This window comes from Marmota marmota, unplaced genomic scaffold (assembly GCF_001458135.2).
Source record: "Marmota marmota marmota unplaced genomic scaffold, marMar, whole genome shotgun sequence".
NCBI lineage: Eukaryota > Metazoa > Chordata > Mammalia > Rodentia > Sciuridae > Marmota > Marmota marmota.
This window is the reverse complement of record NW_025999891.1, coordinates 3,113,065-3,131,219: the sequence shown is the minus strand read 5'-3', so window position 1 is coordinate 3,131,219 and position 18,155 is coordinate 3,113,065. Positions and strand designations below refer to the sequence as shown.

At 41.1% G+C, this 18,155-nt stretch overlaps 1 protein-coding gene and 1 pseudogene across 8 annotated transcripts in view; one reads left to right on the top strand and one right to left on the bottom strand.

The window, feature by feature from the left end:
* Window positions 1–2,885: 2,885 nt before the first annotated feature.
* Window positions 2,886–18,155, bottom strand: part of Slc6a4 (solute carrier family 6 member 4) — a 33,940-nt gene continuing 18,670 nt past the window's right edge. For all 8 annotated transcript variants that reach the window (XM_048793481.1, XM_048793490.1, XM_048793474.1 and 5 more), the window contains 9 exons: window positions 17,464–17,598; window positions 16,671–16,774; window positions 15,052–15,179; window positions 13,976–14,088; window positions 13,221–13,352; window positions 12,203–12,302; window positions 10,563–10,663; window positions 8,405–8,572; window positions 2,886–3,710 (listed from right to left, as the gene is read on the bottom strand). In XM_048793481.1, coding sequence (XP_048649438.1) covers window positions 3,636–3,710; window positions 8,405–8,572; window positions 10,563–10,663; window positions 12,203–12,302; window positions 13,221–13,352; window positions 13,976–14,088; window positions 15,052–15,179; window positions 16,671–16,774; window positions 17,464–17,598 — 1,056 coding nt within the window. In that variant the 3' untranslated portion in view covers window positions 2,886–3,635. The remainder of the gene's footprint in view (window positions 3,711–8,404; window positions 8,573–10,562; window positions 10,664–12,202; window positions 12,303–13,220; window positions 13,353–13,975; window positions 14,089–15,051; window positions 15,180–16,670; window positions 16,775–17,463; window positions 17,599–18,155) is intronic.
* LOC125613754 lies at window positions 6,859–6,968 on the top strand (annotated as a pseudogene).

Genomic DNA, 18,155 nt, shown 5'->3' with positions numbered 1-18,155 from the left:
TCCTCCTCTCCTCCTTCCTCTTCTCCTCCTTCCTCTTCTCCTCCTTCCTCTTCCTCCCTACCCTCCTCTTTCCTTCTTCTCCTTCCTTCTTTTTCTCTCTTCCTCCTCCTCCTTCTTTTTTTAATAGTAATAGAGATTGAACCCAAGGCCTTGTACATATTGCAGGCAAGTACTGTACCACTGAGCCACATTTCCAACCTAAGCCTCTGTCTCAACGTAAAATTTTACAAGGGACTGGAGGTAGAGCACATGTGCAAAGCCCTGGATTCAGTCCACAGCACTGGTGAAAAAGAAAAAATACTAAGGCCAGGCATGGTGGAACACATCTGTAATCCCAGCTATGATGATGTGTGAACTCCATGATGACTTCTTCCCACTTAGCATAGGACTATTTTGGTTTTATTGTATTACTTCTGGGGATGACAGGTGGTGGCATAATCTTTCTGAGGAGTCTACTACTACTTTTCCTCATCCCTTCCTGACAAAGGAAAAAAAAAGGAAAAGAAAAGAGGAGTGAAAAATGCCCCCACTGTGTTTAAAGAAGACAACCATCCTGGACAGTTCTGATATCTTAATCACTCAGTGTTGATTTATGAGTCAACAGATATACTAAGGAAGGAACCAAGCTTCAATTGTACCATTGAGTGGCTGAGCATTGTCTAAGATACATGTGAGAACAGCAATGTTAAGCCATCGTGTTCCATAATATTTAGTTTTGTTAGCAATCTCCAAGTCAATTATAGAAGTAATAAAACATCAGGTCAGTCTTTCCTGCTTATCAGAACAAATGCTCTTCTAATTCCACCAGAATAGTCTCCCTTCTAAGGGAGAGGGAAGAGTTAAATGGAAATTTATGCGTACACTTAAATTTGTATATTGGTACCACCAAATTACCAAGATTTGTGAAAATAAAATGTTCAGAAAGTGACTAATCTCACAGAATAATTTTTGCCTTATTTTGTGATTCCATTATTTAATGATTCTGGAGCCTTTGATTTGAATTTGGATTTGTGAGGGTCTTTGCATCTGTCTCCAGGTGGGAGAAGCCAGAATGATGAATTTAGGTTACAACTCATATACATTCTAGCCAAGTTTATAGTTGAGAGATGAATTATTTAGATTTAATTGCATATCAATAGAGGAAATAACCTCTAATAACTGAATTGTCTCCTTGACTTTGTCTTGTATCTTGTCTATTTCTTGGTTGTTGGCTTTTGGGTTTGGGGGTTTGTGTGTGTGTAGCTCTAGGGATTGGATCCAGGGCATCAAGTATGCTAAGCACATACTCTACTACCAAACTACACCTCCCATTTCCACTTTCTTGGGTATTTTTTCTAGTAAAATCACAAGAAATTAGCTTCAGTTGTTAAATACTTTCACAATTCAATTTTCAATTTTTTACTTCTTAAAAATATATTAATTGTTGATGAATATTTATTTACTTATTTATATGTAGTGCTGAGAATCGAACATAGTGCCTCACACATGCTAGCAAGCACTCTACCACTGAGCCACAACCCCAGCCCTCAGTTTTTTTAGATGCTACACTAGGTGTTAATATCTTTGAAAGAGAATTTTAAAATCTACCACCTCTTAAATTTTCCTTTAAAAATTTATAGTGTTATTAATAAAGACTAGTCCAATAAATGTAAAATATGTAGAAGAAACAGATATTTTGGGATTTTTTCAGATTCATGAAGTTTGAAGCTCCTATATAAGATTCCCCTAATACCTGACTTGGTGAAACTCATTCCAATTGAAAAAGTGCTTATTAAAAAAAGTGTAATCTTGGGAGAATGCTTAAGTGTATATGGGGTGTGGAGAATCTTTATCCAAAAATTTTTACAAAGCAGGGTCTTAACGTTTGCAAAGCTGTTTACCACTTAATACACTGCCACTTACAGGACTTCTCTTTTCAGCATACTACAAAACAAAGGGAATAGAAATAAGGCACAAAGAAGGAATGAAAGAATGAAGGTAGGTAAATAGACATTCTTAAATCCCTCTTTTCCCTTAACATTTTAGGAAACTTCTCAGTAACTGACATCTATGAGGAAAATATATTGCCAAAAAGACCCCTGAAAGACCATTATGTCAGGAGAGTACAGGAAGATAGAAGAGATTGTGGAGGGAAGGAAACCAAGGGAGAAAGATCTGTAATGGAACAAACCCAAGCTTCTATTACATAGACTTGCTTTTTATAAGGTTGTTAAAATCAAATTTGGTTTATATGGGGGACCGAAGTTATGTGGGCCAGATGATTAAGTTCTTTTGTCATTGATGAGGTTTTATTCAAGATTTTGCTAAAGGAATCTCATACCACAAGCTAATATTTGCTTCTCTACTTTTGGTCACAAGTCACCAAAAGCCAAATGTACTTATCTGTGTTAAGGGCTTTACAAGGGACAAAAGATCATTCACTTGTTGGGTTCCCAAGCAGCCTTATATAAACTCAAAGTTGGAAACTATCTGGAGAGTTCACAATAATGGCCACCACGAAGGGGAAAGACAAAGAAGGAAGGCAATTAAAGCTAGCCAGACTCTCCAGTTTCTCCTGGACTAATGATACCCTTGATTTAGCTCAGGGTGTCAGATCTCTACACTGAGAGCTAAATGGGAATTGGATTTACACTCTCAGCACAAAACAAAATAACCTAGATAGTTAAACTTAGTCATTTGAAGTAGACAGAGCTTAAACCAGAAGATCAGTTGAACATCGAAGGTGCACATGTTGACATCTATCTTCACAGTAGTTCCCATAACTAACAACATAGGCCATATTTGCCTATGAAATATATTATCCTGAAGATTGAGCGCAGAGAGGAGCAGTAATGAAGTGCGGCAAATACCAAAGAAAGGTGCGTGGGCTAACGTAGTGTCAGTGGAAAAGGAAAAGGTAACAGAACATGTTGTAATACTTGTACCCTTCAAATAATAACACACACACACACACAATTGAGTAGGTAGAATTTGTTAATGTAAGAAAATTAGAGGTAATTCATAGCTTGTAGTGGACCCAAAGTATTGGAATAGAGATAATACACAGACACAAAAATATACACACACACAAATGCTCAAATGTACACATTGTTTTTCAGTTTAGCTGCTGCTGCTTTTCCTGACTCCACAGCAGCACATAGGTTAGAGGGTTCTAGAAGGTTCCAGGTATAGAGTTCTACACTACTCAGAAAATATGTGGCTAGCAAGACAATCTTTGTTTTCTCCTAGATGGTTAGGACTTCATGAACAGTGGAGTCCTTAGAAGCAGATGTCAGCTAACAATGATAATACCCAAAAAATACAGTAGACTTTCACAGACTTGATTCTAAACCTAATCCTAACTGATGATAGGGTGGTCTCATCACCTCCATACACACCCTCACATGTCCAAAACAGGCTACTTCAACTGTGTCACAGTCTAACGTGGTAATATGTCCCAGAGATTCATGGAAAGAAATGGCTGGAGGCCATAAGAGTCTGGGCACCGTAATCTCTTGGGACTGTGTCTCCATGAAGAAGGCCCTTCTGTTGTCAGGCTCAGCTGGAAACCAATTCACGGGGAGGGGAGAGGCAAGGTGGGACTCATCAGAGCTAGAGGTGGCAACAACTGGGAAGTGTTTTCCTCTCTGGAGTGTTTACACAGCATTCAAGCGGATGTCCCCGCAGGGAATTTCTGTTGGTGTTTCTGGAGTGATACTTTTAATAATGCGCTGTTAGGAAGAAAAAACAATGTTACAGTCTTGTAATTTAGCAAAATTACAAAAATATTTCAACATTAATATTAAAGCTTAAATAGCATTTTACTAACACTTAATAGTAAGTTGGAACAGTCTCAATGACTTTTCTTTTTTATTGGAAAGATGCTTAACCACTGATTCACATCCCCAGCCCTTTTTTATGTTTTATTTAGAGAGAGGGTCTCACTGAGTTGCTCTATAGGGCCTCACTTAGTTGCTGAGGCTGAGTTTGAGTTCAAGATCATCCTGTCTCAGCCTCCCAAGCTGCTGGGATTACAGGCATGTGCCACTGTGCCTGGCACTGACTTTTAAGAAGGAAATTCCCAGCCTTGTAGGTGCATGCCTGTAATTCCAGCTACTCAGAAGGCTGAGGCAGGAGGGTGGCAAATTTTAGGCCAGCCTTGACAACTTAGTGAGACTCTTTCAAAATAAAAAGGGCTGGCCATATGTAGTTTAGTAGAGCACACGACCTAGTTCAACCCACAAGTTTAAAAAAAAAAAAATCCCCTTTTATTCTCAATATGAATAAAAATGGTATCTATTGTCTGGATCTATAATAATCTGTAAACTAGTTAAGATCATCATCATAACATAATGGGAGAAAACCAACCTTCAGTAGACCCCCTGCTGAACTATAACATGCCTTTGAATGACTTGGGACAAAGCATCCCTGTTTCCTAGACAAAGGAGGTTCCCTGTGGCCACACAGGGCTTGAGGAGCAGAGTGAGGGCTGGGTTTTGGTCTGCCGGCTTCCTCATGCCCTGCATGCACACTGCAGCCACAGTGGCCAGCCCTTCAGGAACCACTGCAACAGCCAGGATGTTACTGACTCAATGAATCCAATGTACAGCAGTGCTGGTTAGTTCATATGAATACAAATTACAGCCATTTAAAGAGGTGAGCCTTAAAATCGTCACTTCTAAAGCAGTCTTACATGGAGTGGTCCTCATCACAGAGAAGCTGAGAATTTCTACTATAGAAACAGCAGGAGTACACAGAAGCTTTGAGAGAGAGCTGAAATATACTTGGGCTTGGTATAAAACATACAACCTGCCTTGTAAAACTTAGCATCAGAGTGATATGAAACAGCTCAAGGAAGTGGAAAGAGAACAGCACCACACAGAGGCTTAGAAAAAATTTTAGTAAGTCACTTCATAAAATCTTTAATGGTCAAATGTCTGTATGTTGGTAAACAGACAAAATTGGATCTGAAAGCATCTTTTGATTTATTGATCTTTAGGTAAAGCTTTGCTGTCCTTTTTATTTTAGGTTGAAAAGGGAAGGAATACTCTTTCCCCCCCCCCACCCCCGATTTTCTGTTTCTGAGAATTTATTCTTTAAGGTACAAGGCCTATGGAATTCAAAGAGTTCCAATCCCAGCCAGCCAAAGTGATGCATGCTTGTATTCCCAGTGGCTCGGGAGGCTGAGGCAGGAGGATCACAAGTCTGAGATCAGCCTCAGAAATTTAGGGATGTCCTAAGTAATATAATGAGATCCTATCTTAAAATAAAAAATAAACTGGGTGTGGTGGTGCACTGTAATTGGGATTACACCTGTAATCCCAGTGACTCAGGAGACTGAGGCAGGAGGATCGCAAATTCAAAATCAACCTCAGCAATTTTTCGAGGCCCTAAGCAACTCAGCAAAAGGGTTGGGATGTGGCTCAGTGATTAAGTGCCCCTGGGTTTAATCCATGGTACCAAAAAAAAAAAAAAAAAAAAAGAATTGTATATTTTGTGTTTCTCATGACCTTAAAACCTGAGTACTAAACTCTCACACTAGTACTTAAAAAGGAGTTGTTGCTAGGTGAGGTGGTGAATGCCTACAACCACAGCCACTTGGGAGAATGAGGCAAGAAGATCATAAATTTGAGGCCAGCCTCAGCCTCTTAGTCAGACCCTATCTCTAAATAAAAATACAAAAAGGGCTGAGGATATGGCTCAGTGTGATTAAGTGCCCCTGAGTTCAATCCCTAGTATCCAAAATAAATAAATAAATAATAAAAATAAAATAAAAAGGTCTAGGGATGTACTGATATCCTTTATCAGGGAATGACAAGTCACTGAAAGCAAAATTCCAGAAATGATCCATTCCTGTAGATGCATATATAAACTATAACTGCTTAAACAATTATACCTTGCTAATTGGCAACTAGACGTAGATCATGGCAACCAGTCTTATGCCGAGGTATGGGGTACTGAGGGAGAAGAGATCACTAAGTCATGCATAGGCAAAGGCAGCAAAGAAAAAATCATTATAAAGAAAAAAATGTTTGGCTTTTGTTGCCCAACCCCTACCCACACATTCTGCTTTCCTCTGGCTGCTGGTCTCCCATAACACAGACTCAGTTTTGTTTCCTGGACTTTGGCAGCATTCTAGTTGTCAGTCTATTGTTGCTCTTAAAATTTGGCAGGCCCGGGCCTTCTACAAGACGGTCACTAGCTAATCTAAGGAATGGACCACTCCTGGCATTTTTCATAAACATGTCACTCATGGGAAACGTTTTCTAATATCTTTGTGTAAGTTACTGGGGGTTTATGCAACAACAAACTAAGTTGCTGTATGACCTTGAGACTTCGAGGCTTCAAATGTGTATGATATCCTCCAATTATACCTGTAAGTGGTAGCTCACTCCATAGCTCCAACCTTATACAGATGGCCCCCCACTTACAATGGTTCAATTTAACTATTTTTTACTTTATTATGGTACAAAAACAATAGGCATTCAATAGAAACCATATTTTGAATTCTCATCTTTCTCAGGCTAGTGATATACAGTACAATACTTGGGGGCATCAACAATGAGCCGTAGCTGAAACTATGATATTGTTGGATAGTTAATTTTTTTTAACTATTAGTTGTTGATGAACCTTTGTTTTATTTATTATATGTGGTGCTGAGAATCAAACATAGTGCCTCACACATTCTAGGCAAGCGCTCTACCACAGAGCCACAACCCCAGCCCCAAGTTAGTTAACAATTTTTAAGTTAAAACTATGAAACTGTTGGAACATTCTTATTGTATGATGATTTTTAAAATAGTACTTGTCACATTGCTGTTATACTAAAAAATGCCCACAGTAATTTTTTTCTAACTTCCACTTAAAAATCTGTGTGTGATCACTTTGCAGTCTTTTAGCTAAGATTAAGTATCATATCTGTTCTTATCAGTTCAACATCTGATATGTCCTCCATCCAAAGACAATATTTTAAACTTATGCCATTTTTTTAAAACGAAAGCAGAGATATGTAGTTAACAGAGCCAGTGTGTTTTAGAGTCTTTAAAAGGATATTTTTAGTTGTAGATGTACATAATATCTTTATTCAACTTATTTATTTTTATGTGGTGCTGAGGATTGAAATCAATGCTTCATATGTCAAGGCAAGCTCTCTACTACTGAGCTACAACCCCACTAATTCAATGAATAGTAATCATAGAGTATCCATATTATATATCCAGTGTCTGCTAATCAAATACATTTTGATGTCTACACTATGTAGGTAGTAATGCTCTGGAGAAATTAGCAAGTTCATCTCTTATGATCAAGATCCTCAAATATGCTTTTTAAGTCAGTGAATTCTGTACTATGAATCAATTTTCAGAAATATAACAATGGGGGCTGGAGTTGTGGCTCGGCGGTAGAGCGCTCACCTCGCACATGCGAGACCCTGGGTTCGATCCTCAGCACCACATACAAAAATAAACAAGTGAAATAAAGGTCTTGTGTCCAACTACAACTAAAAAAAAAAAAAGAAAGAAATATAACAATGAATAAGAAACCACCTTAGGGATGTTTGCTATTGATCACAACTTGTCATGATCATTCAGTTATGTGGGAGAAAGCTCATCAGAGGATGTTCTATTATAGTTGATGTGACTTTCACACTACAGATTCTTAAGTTTTGAATGTCTAATACAAACACTAATTTCTTTTCAAAGATTGAAAGAATCTTTTGCTAAGTGCTGTGCAGTTATAAACAGAAAATGTAATTATTTTAGAAAATGGGTAATTAAATACAACCATTACTTGATAATTAACTATTGTAAAAATTTATGTGTGACTTCTGACATCACAGATCTGTTGTCCATGCCCAATGGCAAGCAGAAGGCTGAGTAATTGATAAGTTGAGAAAGCTATATACAACCCAAAGTACATGCTAAGCTTTACCCAAAGGTGTCACTTTTTTGCTGTTGTATTTGAGGGGTTTGGAGATGCCTTATGATGATAGTGGCAGCCTTTGATGATAGTGAGTGGTAGCCTTAAATACCATAGTATAGGTATTTAAGTAGGTAAGGTTGAGAGCCTTCTGGTGAATTTCATATAGACTTATCTTTTTTGTTTTGTTTTGGTATCAGGGATTGAACCTAGGGGCGCTTAACCCCTGAGCCACATCCTCAGCCTTCAGGGTCTCACTGAGTTGTTTACTGCCTCACTAAGTTGCTAAGTCTGGCTTTGAACATGTGATCCTCCTGCCTCTGCCTCCTGAGCCACTGGGATTACAGGTGTGTGCCACTGCACCTGGCTAGACTTATTTTTTTTATGTTGTGTATACATATATTTTTTAATATATAGACTTGTCTCTTGATAGAGCATAACAAGAGAATCCTTTTCTCCCCAATTACCAGACTGAACACACACCACACACATACACACTAACACATACCTCCTTAAAAGTCCCTGGAGTGATGATCAGCCGATAAGTTATATACGTCGGGATGCAGATGAAAGATGAAGTTCCTATGCAGTAACCCAGGATGACACTCCAGTGAGGATAATTATATTGGAAAAGTCGTAGCTGGGGTGGGCTCATCAAAAAACTGCAAATGATGAACTAAAAACAAAGTCCAAGAAATATTAAAACTCTTAATATCCATGCAGATAGACACAAATTCTGGTACCATAAATGCTAAAGATACTGTTGAAATATATTCTAGATTAAACTCTGACACACAGAATTATCAATTGTACCTAAGTTGCACGAATAAGATAGACAGGTGCTTCTCTTAGTTTTCCTCACCATCCCTCCTCACCTCAGGGCCTGCAGTGGGATGTTACAACATCCCTACAATTACCCCTAAAGGGAGAGAAGTTACAGTCCCCACTTTAGTGCAGCTCTGTGCCAGGGAGAAGAAACTGCATCCAGCAGGAGTGAACTGTGTGACCTCTCCACAGCACCTGCCAGTCATAGGGCTTCATATTGCTCTCTGCCTTGTTCCATTTTCCCCGCAATGATTGTTTTTGGTCAGATGGCAGGTGCCTTGTGTCCAGGAGAGATAATAAGGTTCTCAAAACCCAAGGAAGACTCAGCCTCCTGCTTAAGTTCCTTCTGCTCTTTGCTTTCTGCATACAACTCCCACAGCCTGCGGTTTCAACAAGGATGCCTCTGCGGTGAGGCATCTTAACAATGGATACCTGCCTGCCACAGGTCCTCATAGTGAAAGAAATTACAGAAGGAAAAATGCAGCTTATTACATTTTTCACTTGAAAATTCCATGAAAAGTTTGACCAAGAAAAATTCCACAGAGCTCTTCTAATTTCCAGTTTATGAGTTTTCTTATTTCAGTTTGGTTTCCAGAGAGAGTGTAAATATCAGTTTTTGCCTAGTAACCACTGTGCAGAAATCGTTATTGCAATTGATTTAATTTTATTTTATTATTTCATAGTCATAAAGAAGACAGTAATGTAAATTATTTGTGTGGTTAAACATCTATTTTTATCTTTTTTTTTTCTTTGTCTGCAGGTAATAAAATGGGAAGATGTTAAACACACATCCATCTTCTGAGCAGTGTTATCCTAAGTCCAGGAGGAGACCTTCAGAACCAGGAGTCCAGTTAATCACAAACCATTCTCTACACTCTTTGTTCCCAGACATAGCTCCTCAGGAAGGTAATCTGGGAACAAGGAAAGAGAGGGTCTGGTTAGGAGCCAACCCTGCCAGAACTCGGCTCTTCTTGATGTCAGGTATGTGAACTCCAACTCAGCCAGGAGGGCTCAACTCTAGCTCCAGAAACCTTCACGTGGCCCAGCCTCTCTTTGCTCATACACTATATTTTCTTTTGTTGTAACTTGGCTTTAGTGAAAGGGAATATTTTTAGTAAGTTACTCGTTGTTTACCTAAAGCAGCCTTTAAAAGCCCAGAGCAGGGGATCTGTTAAGTAAACGTAGAAGTGGAAGACAGATTTGCCTCTTCTTAATTGGGCACTAGAGCACTTGCCTGTGGAAGAGGGGAGTAAAGCAAACATCACGGGGATTGTGACTAATGAGCCTGCACCCAATTTGGTACTTGGGTTTTGCAGGGGAAAAGAACTCAGTGAGTGTGCCCCTTCTTCCTCTTTTGAAAAACAAATGAAAGGGTCTAAGTAGATTATCAAGAAGCACTGGTAAGAATATGAATTAATAACCCATTTATGTCAGGACTTCTTATGGTAACAGAGGGCCAGGTGATTCAGTGCAACCCTCTCATTGAAAACAACTGAAACTTCTGCATCATAAATTTGTTCGCCAGGCATGGTACTACTCGCCTATAATTACAGCTACTTAGAGGCTGAGGCAGGAGAATTCCAAGTTTGAGGCTAGCATGGGCAACTGAACAAGACCTTACCTCAAAATAAAATAAAAATGACTGTAGCTAAACTTAGTGGTAGAACATTTGTCTACCATGTGCGAGGTCCTAGGTTCAACCCAGAACATCAAAAAATAACTTTATATGTTATAAATGTACACTTACGATTGGACACTTTTCTGTGTATGTGTTATATTTCAATAAAATGTCTGGGGGTAATTTCCCCAGGGCAAGAAGAAGAAAAGAAATGACAACTCACCAGGAGAAACACAGGGCTGATGGCTACCCAGCAGATCCTCCAAAACCATCCAGGGCTGAAGCCAAGCATTTCCTTCACATCACTGCAAAACTGAGTGATCCCTGAAATCATCCGAAAGAGAAAGAGACTGATTGAGATGATAGGGACAGTCCTTCTATCTCCTGTTCTCAAGGAGAATCAGGGTCACTGGGGTCAGCACTGAGAATGACAAGAATTCCTATCCTGAACAGTGTAGCAGTTCTGGAATTTCTCCAAGAGGTGCTCAGGGACACCAATCTGGTATGAAGGGTCACAAAACTGCATTTTTAAAGCAAAGCTCTTTCTACATAGAGCAGGTTGATAGGCATTTGGGGAAAGACGGAAAGCTGGCATTGGTACCCATACTAAGATCTCAGTATAAATATGATTTTACTGGTATTGTAGAAAAGAATGCTGAATTTTGTTTAGGGATGGTGAACCAGCCTGACAGAGACAGGCTTTCCACCATACACTGCAAACTTTCAAGAGAATTTTTAAACCACAATATTGCCCATTCATATGCCAGATCAAGATCAAGTTTCTTCTATAAAAAGTTATTGGCACAGTGAGAACAGAGAACTCCCATTGACAGAGGAAAAACTGAGAAGCGGAAGGTGTTTTGCAGCTGCTTCCCTGAGCACTCCCTGCATATCCTAGGGCAGGCAGGTCTGCAGCAATTCATACACTTTGAACTTTGTCCTCTGAATTACAGAAAGGATTTCTTTCTTCCTTCCTTTCTTTTTTTGTTCTAATTAGTTATACATGACAGCAGAATGTATTTCAAGTCATTGAACACAAATGGAGAACAACTTCTCATTTCTCTGGTTGTACAGTATGGAAGAGAATTTCTTTTTAAAAGACCAGACCCATGCGCAACTCAAAACACGCTCTTCTCTCTTCTTAACACGTGTAATCACTACAATGCTAAAGCAGTTTTATTATCATAGAAAGTAGAAATTCAGATAAATTTTTTAGAATGAGATAATAGCTTCTTGATTTTAAAGAGGCATCTCTGAACTGGTGTTCTTCATTTCAATTTGACTGTGCCCTAAAATCCCAGGGCTCCTGGGACCTCTGCCAATAGACCCATCTCAGCTCACTCCCTGAACCCTTGGTGCTTCCACCCTTTATCAAATTCCATCCCAGGACCAGAGGAGGGTGATCTGGGAGTCTTAGCAGGGTAGATAATGCAAATAAGAGCATCTTTGCCTTTTTCTTAGAAGATCAGCCTAAACTCATTCTCAGGGCTTCTGGAGGAGATGTCGCTTAAGAAATTTAAATTTGAGACAACTCTGTTTAGCAATTTATTGTGCATTCAGCAAATGAATTCACTGTACATGAATTCTGTGTTGTGGTTCAGGATCATGAATTTCTCAGCCTTCTTCCACTGGGTAAACATTCAAACTTAGAAAGGGAAACATGTCTATCCCCAAGGGTGCAGGCAACATGCTGTACAGAGGGCAGAGGGAATGACGGACTTCTGGAGAAGGCACTCAACAGATTATTTAACAGATCCATCAGGAGGTCACACCTTGTCAACTGTCCCTTTCTGTCCTTCTTTGATGAAATCAGCCCTTCTCTGTGCTGTGAGTAGCGTAGTGGGGGCTGAAGGAAGATCTTACCATAGAACCAAGACACAGCCACTGCTTCTATAAGCACGACGGTGAGCACCGCGGGACCCGTGGCATATTCTTCCAGCAGCTTCACCACATAGGCCCCTCCCTGGGGGCAAGACCACAAACCTGGTTAAAGGCTGCCCCTCCCTACTGCACAGGACTGCATACGCTTCTGAACATAGGGTAATGCTGGGAAACTTCCGCCTTGGACTTAATCTGTCCCATAGCCTCAGCTACCAATGCTTTACCATTGCAAGTTCTAGAAGAGACACGTGGCATTACAACATGGTAAAGCACCAGCTTCCAGCTGGCATGATGGTACATACCTGTAATCCCATCAACTTGGGATGCTGAGGCAGGAAAATCACAAGTTTGAGGTCAGCCTCAGCAAATTAGTGAGTGAGGCTATCTCAATAAAAAATAAAAAGGAGTGGGGACATAGCTTTGTGGTAGAGTGCCCCTGGGTTTAATCTTTAACATCCCACCCCACCACACCCCACCCCAAAAAACACCAGCCTCCAGCTTGCCTCACACATGTGAGGCACTGGGTTTGATCCTCAGCACCACATAAAAACAAATAAATAAAAATATTGTTTTTCTCTACAACCAATAAAATAAAATAATAAAGACAACAGGGCAATATTCCTGTGAAAGCAGCCCTAAGTATTAGAAATAGACTGGAAATGCAAACCCAACCTAATTTTTCTCCAGATATTTTGCCAAGCTAGAAATGTAATTAGATCGATTATAATATGTGAAGAGCTTCAGGATAACATATCATGTATGATTCTACAAATGGATGCTGCCAGATAACTTTCCTTCTTTTCCTGGGTGAATTTTTTTTTTTTTCCCTCAGTGCTAGAGATCAAACCCAGGACCTCATCTAGGCAAACGTCCTACCCCTGAACCACTCCCCAGTTGTGGTAACAAAATACCCCCTTCTACTCCCCCCACATAGTGCCCTGATTTGGAGCTTCTTGTAGCTGTCTGCTGCCAGCTCAGAGCTGAGGGCCACAATACTCACAAAAGTCAGGGTGACCAGGGATCCAATGAAGCAAGTAACCACCACAGCAAGCACAAACCACTCCCGGCGCTTGGCCCAGATGTGTGGAAACTCATCTAGCACAGCCGTGATCACACCCTCCAAGCCTGCAAACTGAGAGGTACATGCAAATGGTCACTGTGGAGGTTTTGGGACAAGTCTGTGCCTTCAAGGCAGTGTACAGGAAGAGGAGTAAGATTGCTAAGTGATCAGTCAAGCTGATCATAACCAGTTCCCCCAACTCACTGGTCCATGAACACACCTGGAAGCCTATTTCCCTTATTTACACTGTATTTAGAACCCATTTCTGAGGACATCCAGGAAAGAAAATACAATATGAGGACTGAAACGTAATATGTGAGGTCTCCTGGGGAGACGGTCTGCATCAGAAAGGCCAACTCAAAACTGAGTCTCACTCCATGGTAATAAGGCCAAGGCACTAAGCTAAATGCTGGGCAGGGTAGACACAGAAGAGACCTTGTCCTGGCCTTCAGGGTCAGCACACAATAAGAAATTCACATATGTGGAGTCTTCTCCTTTGCCAGGCACTTTCTTCACATGATCCCACTAATGACTCTGTAATATAGTGGGGGCTGTAAGTGCCGTTGCTGAGCTTGGGGGGCACAAGGTGAGAGTAGCTAACACTGCCTGGGATGGCCAAGGTGGGAGGAATGGGTTCAGCGGCCTCTTCTCCTCTTCATCCTCCCAAAGCCTGTTTTCCTTCCCCATTTACTCACTGTGCTGTCCAGGCCCAGTGTGATCAGCATGAGGAAGAAGATGATGGCAAAAAATGTGGATGCAGGCATGTTGGCTATGGCTTCTGCATATGTGATGAAGAGGAGGCTGGGTCCTGAGGGCGATGAGGAGAAAAGAAAGGTGGTTGCTGAGATGTGTCCTACAAAGATGTCACAGGGTGACACTCGCTGACTACAATTCTCATCATAAGACACGTGAGTTGAGCTTTGCCATGTACCAAGTGCTTCCTCACACTCCACACCCTCTTACCTGGTCACCTGGGAGGTAGGGAGGAAGGAGCACACACCTTGAAAACTGGATGCCCTTAAGTAACATGGGGGGTGGGGAAACAGAACCAAGACCCCAAGACTAGCAAAGCTTCACATAAGAGTAAGAGTTTTCCACTGTATAATAACTTGGTGTTTTATTTCCAGGGCCAGGACTGATATTTTTAAAGCCCCTTAGCCCCTCTGATATCTTCAGCTTCAGAACAGTAGAAAATGGAATAAAGACTTCCTGCCATTTTTAAAGCCACTTTTATTAGAGTGAGGGACGTGTTCTCAATCTCTCAGGGGCTAGCTAGGGGTGCCCTCTTTTGGGGAACAGGGTTGGCCAGAGTACTGCATCCGGCCAAATACACAAATATGCTCTCAAGAAAACCCCGGGACTCCATCCACTAGATCCTATCAACTTGTTTCCAACATCTGTTACAGCAGAATGACCACAGCAGCTACATTTTTCTATAAGGGGAAGTTCTAAGGATTAGTAACTTGATTTGCCTACAAGACTGCATTCATTATAAGACCATCACAGGACCCAAATCCACTGGTTTCAAAGCCACCATCCAAGCCATATTTTCAAGCCTATTGTGTGTTAACGGCCCAGTGCTGGGTGCCAAGGGACTTGCTCTATCGCCTGTGGCCTTGAACACACAGAAAGGATCAAGATCACCAAGGCATTAAGTTTCTCTCAAGTCCTAGAAATTTTAAAGAGCCATTCGAAAGTTAGATATTTGTAAAGATTCAAAGTGAAGCAATTCAAAAGAAACCGGAAACCTAGATAGAACCCAAGGTCCTACCTGCATCTTTGGCCACCTCTGATACATCTTCATTCCTCATCTCAGCCATGTACCCGAGCACAGTGAAGATAACAAATCCCGAAACAAAGCTGGTCATGCAGTTGACCAAACTGGTCACCAGGGCATCTCTGGAGTGGAAAACCCAAGGGACATGAGACGGTTCTGGGGTGGGGAGTGCAGCATTATCTGTCTGCATACCAGTCTCACCAAGACACACCACTCTGGCTCAAAGGACCCCTAACTTTTCTGGGTCCCTCTCATTCCCCCAGAGCCCAGCCTCTCAGGCTTGAAGTTCAAATACCCTGACCATCACATGTGGGGTGGGTCAGTTAACAGGTCAGAGGTGTTTTTTAAGAGGTGGTTCTGCTATGAAACAGCACAGACCTCTCCATTTCAAACAGGAAATATCTGTTCTGGAACAGGGGCTAGACTGGAGAAGGGGGCAGGAGGGGGGCTTTGGCCTCACATTTTAAAATTCCTCAGATTTAGATGTTTGACATTATCTTCAAATGAAGTCACAGGCTGCCACAGAGATATCTTTTTCCCCCAGGGTCTTGCACGTGTTCAGGCCCTCTACACTGAACAATACCTCTAGCCCTTTTTAAATTTTTAATAAGGGTTTTGCTAAATTGTCTAGACTGACCTTGAACTTTCATTCTTCTTGCCTCAGCCTCCTGAGTAGCTAGGTGTAGTATAGGTGTATGCCCACTGTGCCCAGATCCCTGGCACTTTTAAAAGACCTCAATGTACAATTTCAGATTGGTATCCCAGTGTAAGGCGACATTGCTTTGGGTAAATGTGAACCCTCGCCCCTATCTTTTAAAAAACCCAACTCTATAATAATGACTTGTGCAAATATATTGCTACACATTGTCCTTGGTGATGGGAATTAAAATAAAATCTAGTCTAGAGGTGATGAGTGACACATAATGATAATCAGTGCAACATTCCCTGCTTTGTTAAAATATCTAAAGTAATATTTTTCTATGAAAATTAATAGCATTTTAGGCTGGTCAAAAAATCCTATCAGCCAGTTGTGATGTTGCACACCTGTAATCCCAGCTATTGGGGAAGCTCAGGCGGGAAGATTACAAGTTTAAGGTCATCCTGGGTAACTTAGTGAGACCCTGTCTCAAAATAAAAAATAAAATGGGCTGCTGATGTAGCTCAGTGGGAGAACACTCCTGGATTCAACTCCCAGTATCACAACAACAATAACAACAACAACAACAAAATTCAATCAGTAAACTTTTTGTGTACATATATAACAAATTTATCACATTATAATTTTGTTGGTAAATGTATTAACCAAGCCCAAATATTTAATTGCATTTTGTAATTTTTGTAAACCTGCTGTGGAATTTCTTATTATTTTTATATATAGGGATTTTTACAAAACAGAAGTGGCCTGGGGACTCTCTCAACCTCTGGTAAAGTTGTAGCCTGGACAGATGCTCTGGCCAGAGGTGAATGGACAGAGGCTCATGGTACCTGTGAGGGGCACTGTCATCATAGCCAGAGCCTGGCCAAATTTGAAGCCATAGGTTTCGTAGCCTTCCTCCAGACTGGCTTTCACTCACTCTATTTCCAAGCCTTGCTTGGACACCCCAAATACTCACTGGTAACAGTTGTTGTTGAACTTGTTGTAGCTAGCAAAAGCCAGGAGGACTCCGAAGCCTGGACCAAGAGAGAAAAAGATTTGAGCAGCAGCATCGATCCACACCTGGAACACAGCAGAGGAAAGGGCACGGGGTAAGAGCGAGACCCAGACTGACACTGGGCACCAGCAGTGATTCCACATGACTATGTGCAAGGTAAAAAGACCAGCTTTCAAGGCTCATTTCAAGGATGGTCACACAACCTAGTGCAAACACACGTGACTTCTCTTCCCTATTGTCATTTAGGTTTAAAACCACCCAGCGGTGTGTACTACTTTTTTTTTTTTCGGGGGTACTGGTGACTGAATCCATGGGAGCTTTACCACTGAGCTATATTTATATCCTCAACCCTTCTTATTTTTTGAGACAGGGTCTCACTAAGTTGTAGAGGCTAGCCTTGAATTTGCAAGCTTCCTGCCTTAGCTTCCTGAGTCACTGGAATTACAGGCATTCACAACCACGAAGATCAACTGTACTTTTTAAAAAACTTTTTTTTAACCTTTATTTTATTTGTTTATTTGTATATGGTGCTGGGGATCGAACCCAGTGCCTCATGCGTGGTAGGCAAGCACTCTACCACTGAGCCACAACTCTGGCCCTCAACTGCACTTTTCATGCTTGTATTTCTACAGCATTATTGCAGACTTGTATAGTGAAAGTAAATTTCAGTCGTCCCTACTGTCTTAACTGAAGGGGAACTGGTTTTGTGTAGTGGATGACAGACAGGTACACACTATTTCCCTCAATATCTTACCCCTGTCTCCAGGAGTTTCTGCCAGTTGGGTTTCAAGTAGAAGAGGACACCCCTCCAGGCTCCAGGGAGGGTGGCCCCCCTCACCAGCAGGATAGAAAGGATGATGTAAGGGAAGGTAGCTGTCACCCATACCACCTGGAAGGAAGGAGAGTGGGAACACTGTTATCGCCTATTTCACAGAAAGCAAGGAAAGGGGATGGGTTGGTATCAGTGTCTTAAGTTGTAGATGGACACAATATCTTTATTTATTTATTTTGATGCTGAGGACCAAATCCAGTGCCTCACACTGAGAGGCAGGTGCTCTACCGCTGAGGTATAGCCCCAGACCAGTATCAGTGTCTTTTATTCCTAAAGATCTACAATAAAGGAAATCTATCTCTGTTTTGTCTGTCATTTTCAGGAGGCAAAGTGTGAAGCAGAAAGATCACTGCCTTCAGAACCAGGCAGATGGGGATCTGACTCAGCTTAGCCAGTACTACCTATCTCTAAGCCACAGCTGTAAAATGCGACAATGTCTAGCAGGAAATAGCCTGTGGAGATAAAAGCACTTACCATGGCCCATGGTGGACTTGCAGTAAATTATTGCCACTATTGGGCCATGGGTATATATATAATTGTTCTTAGGACTAGGCCATTTCTAGAATCTTCTAACAGATGTGATAGAAAAAGAACACCATGGAATGTAATAGGTG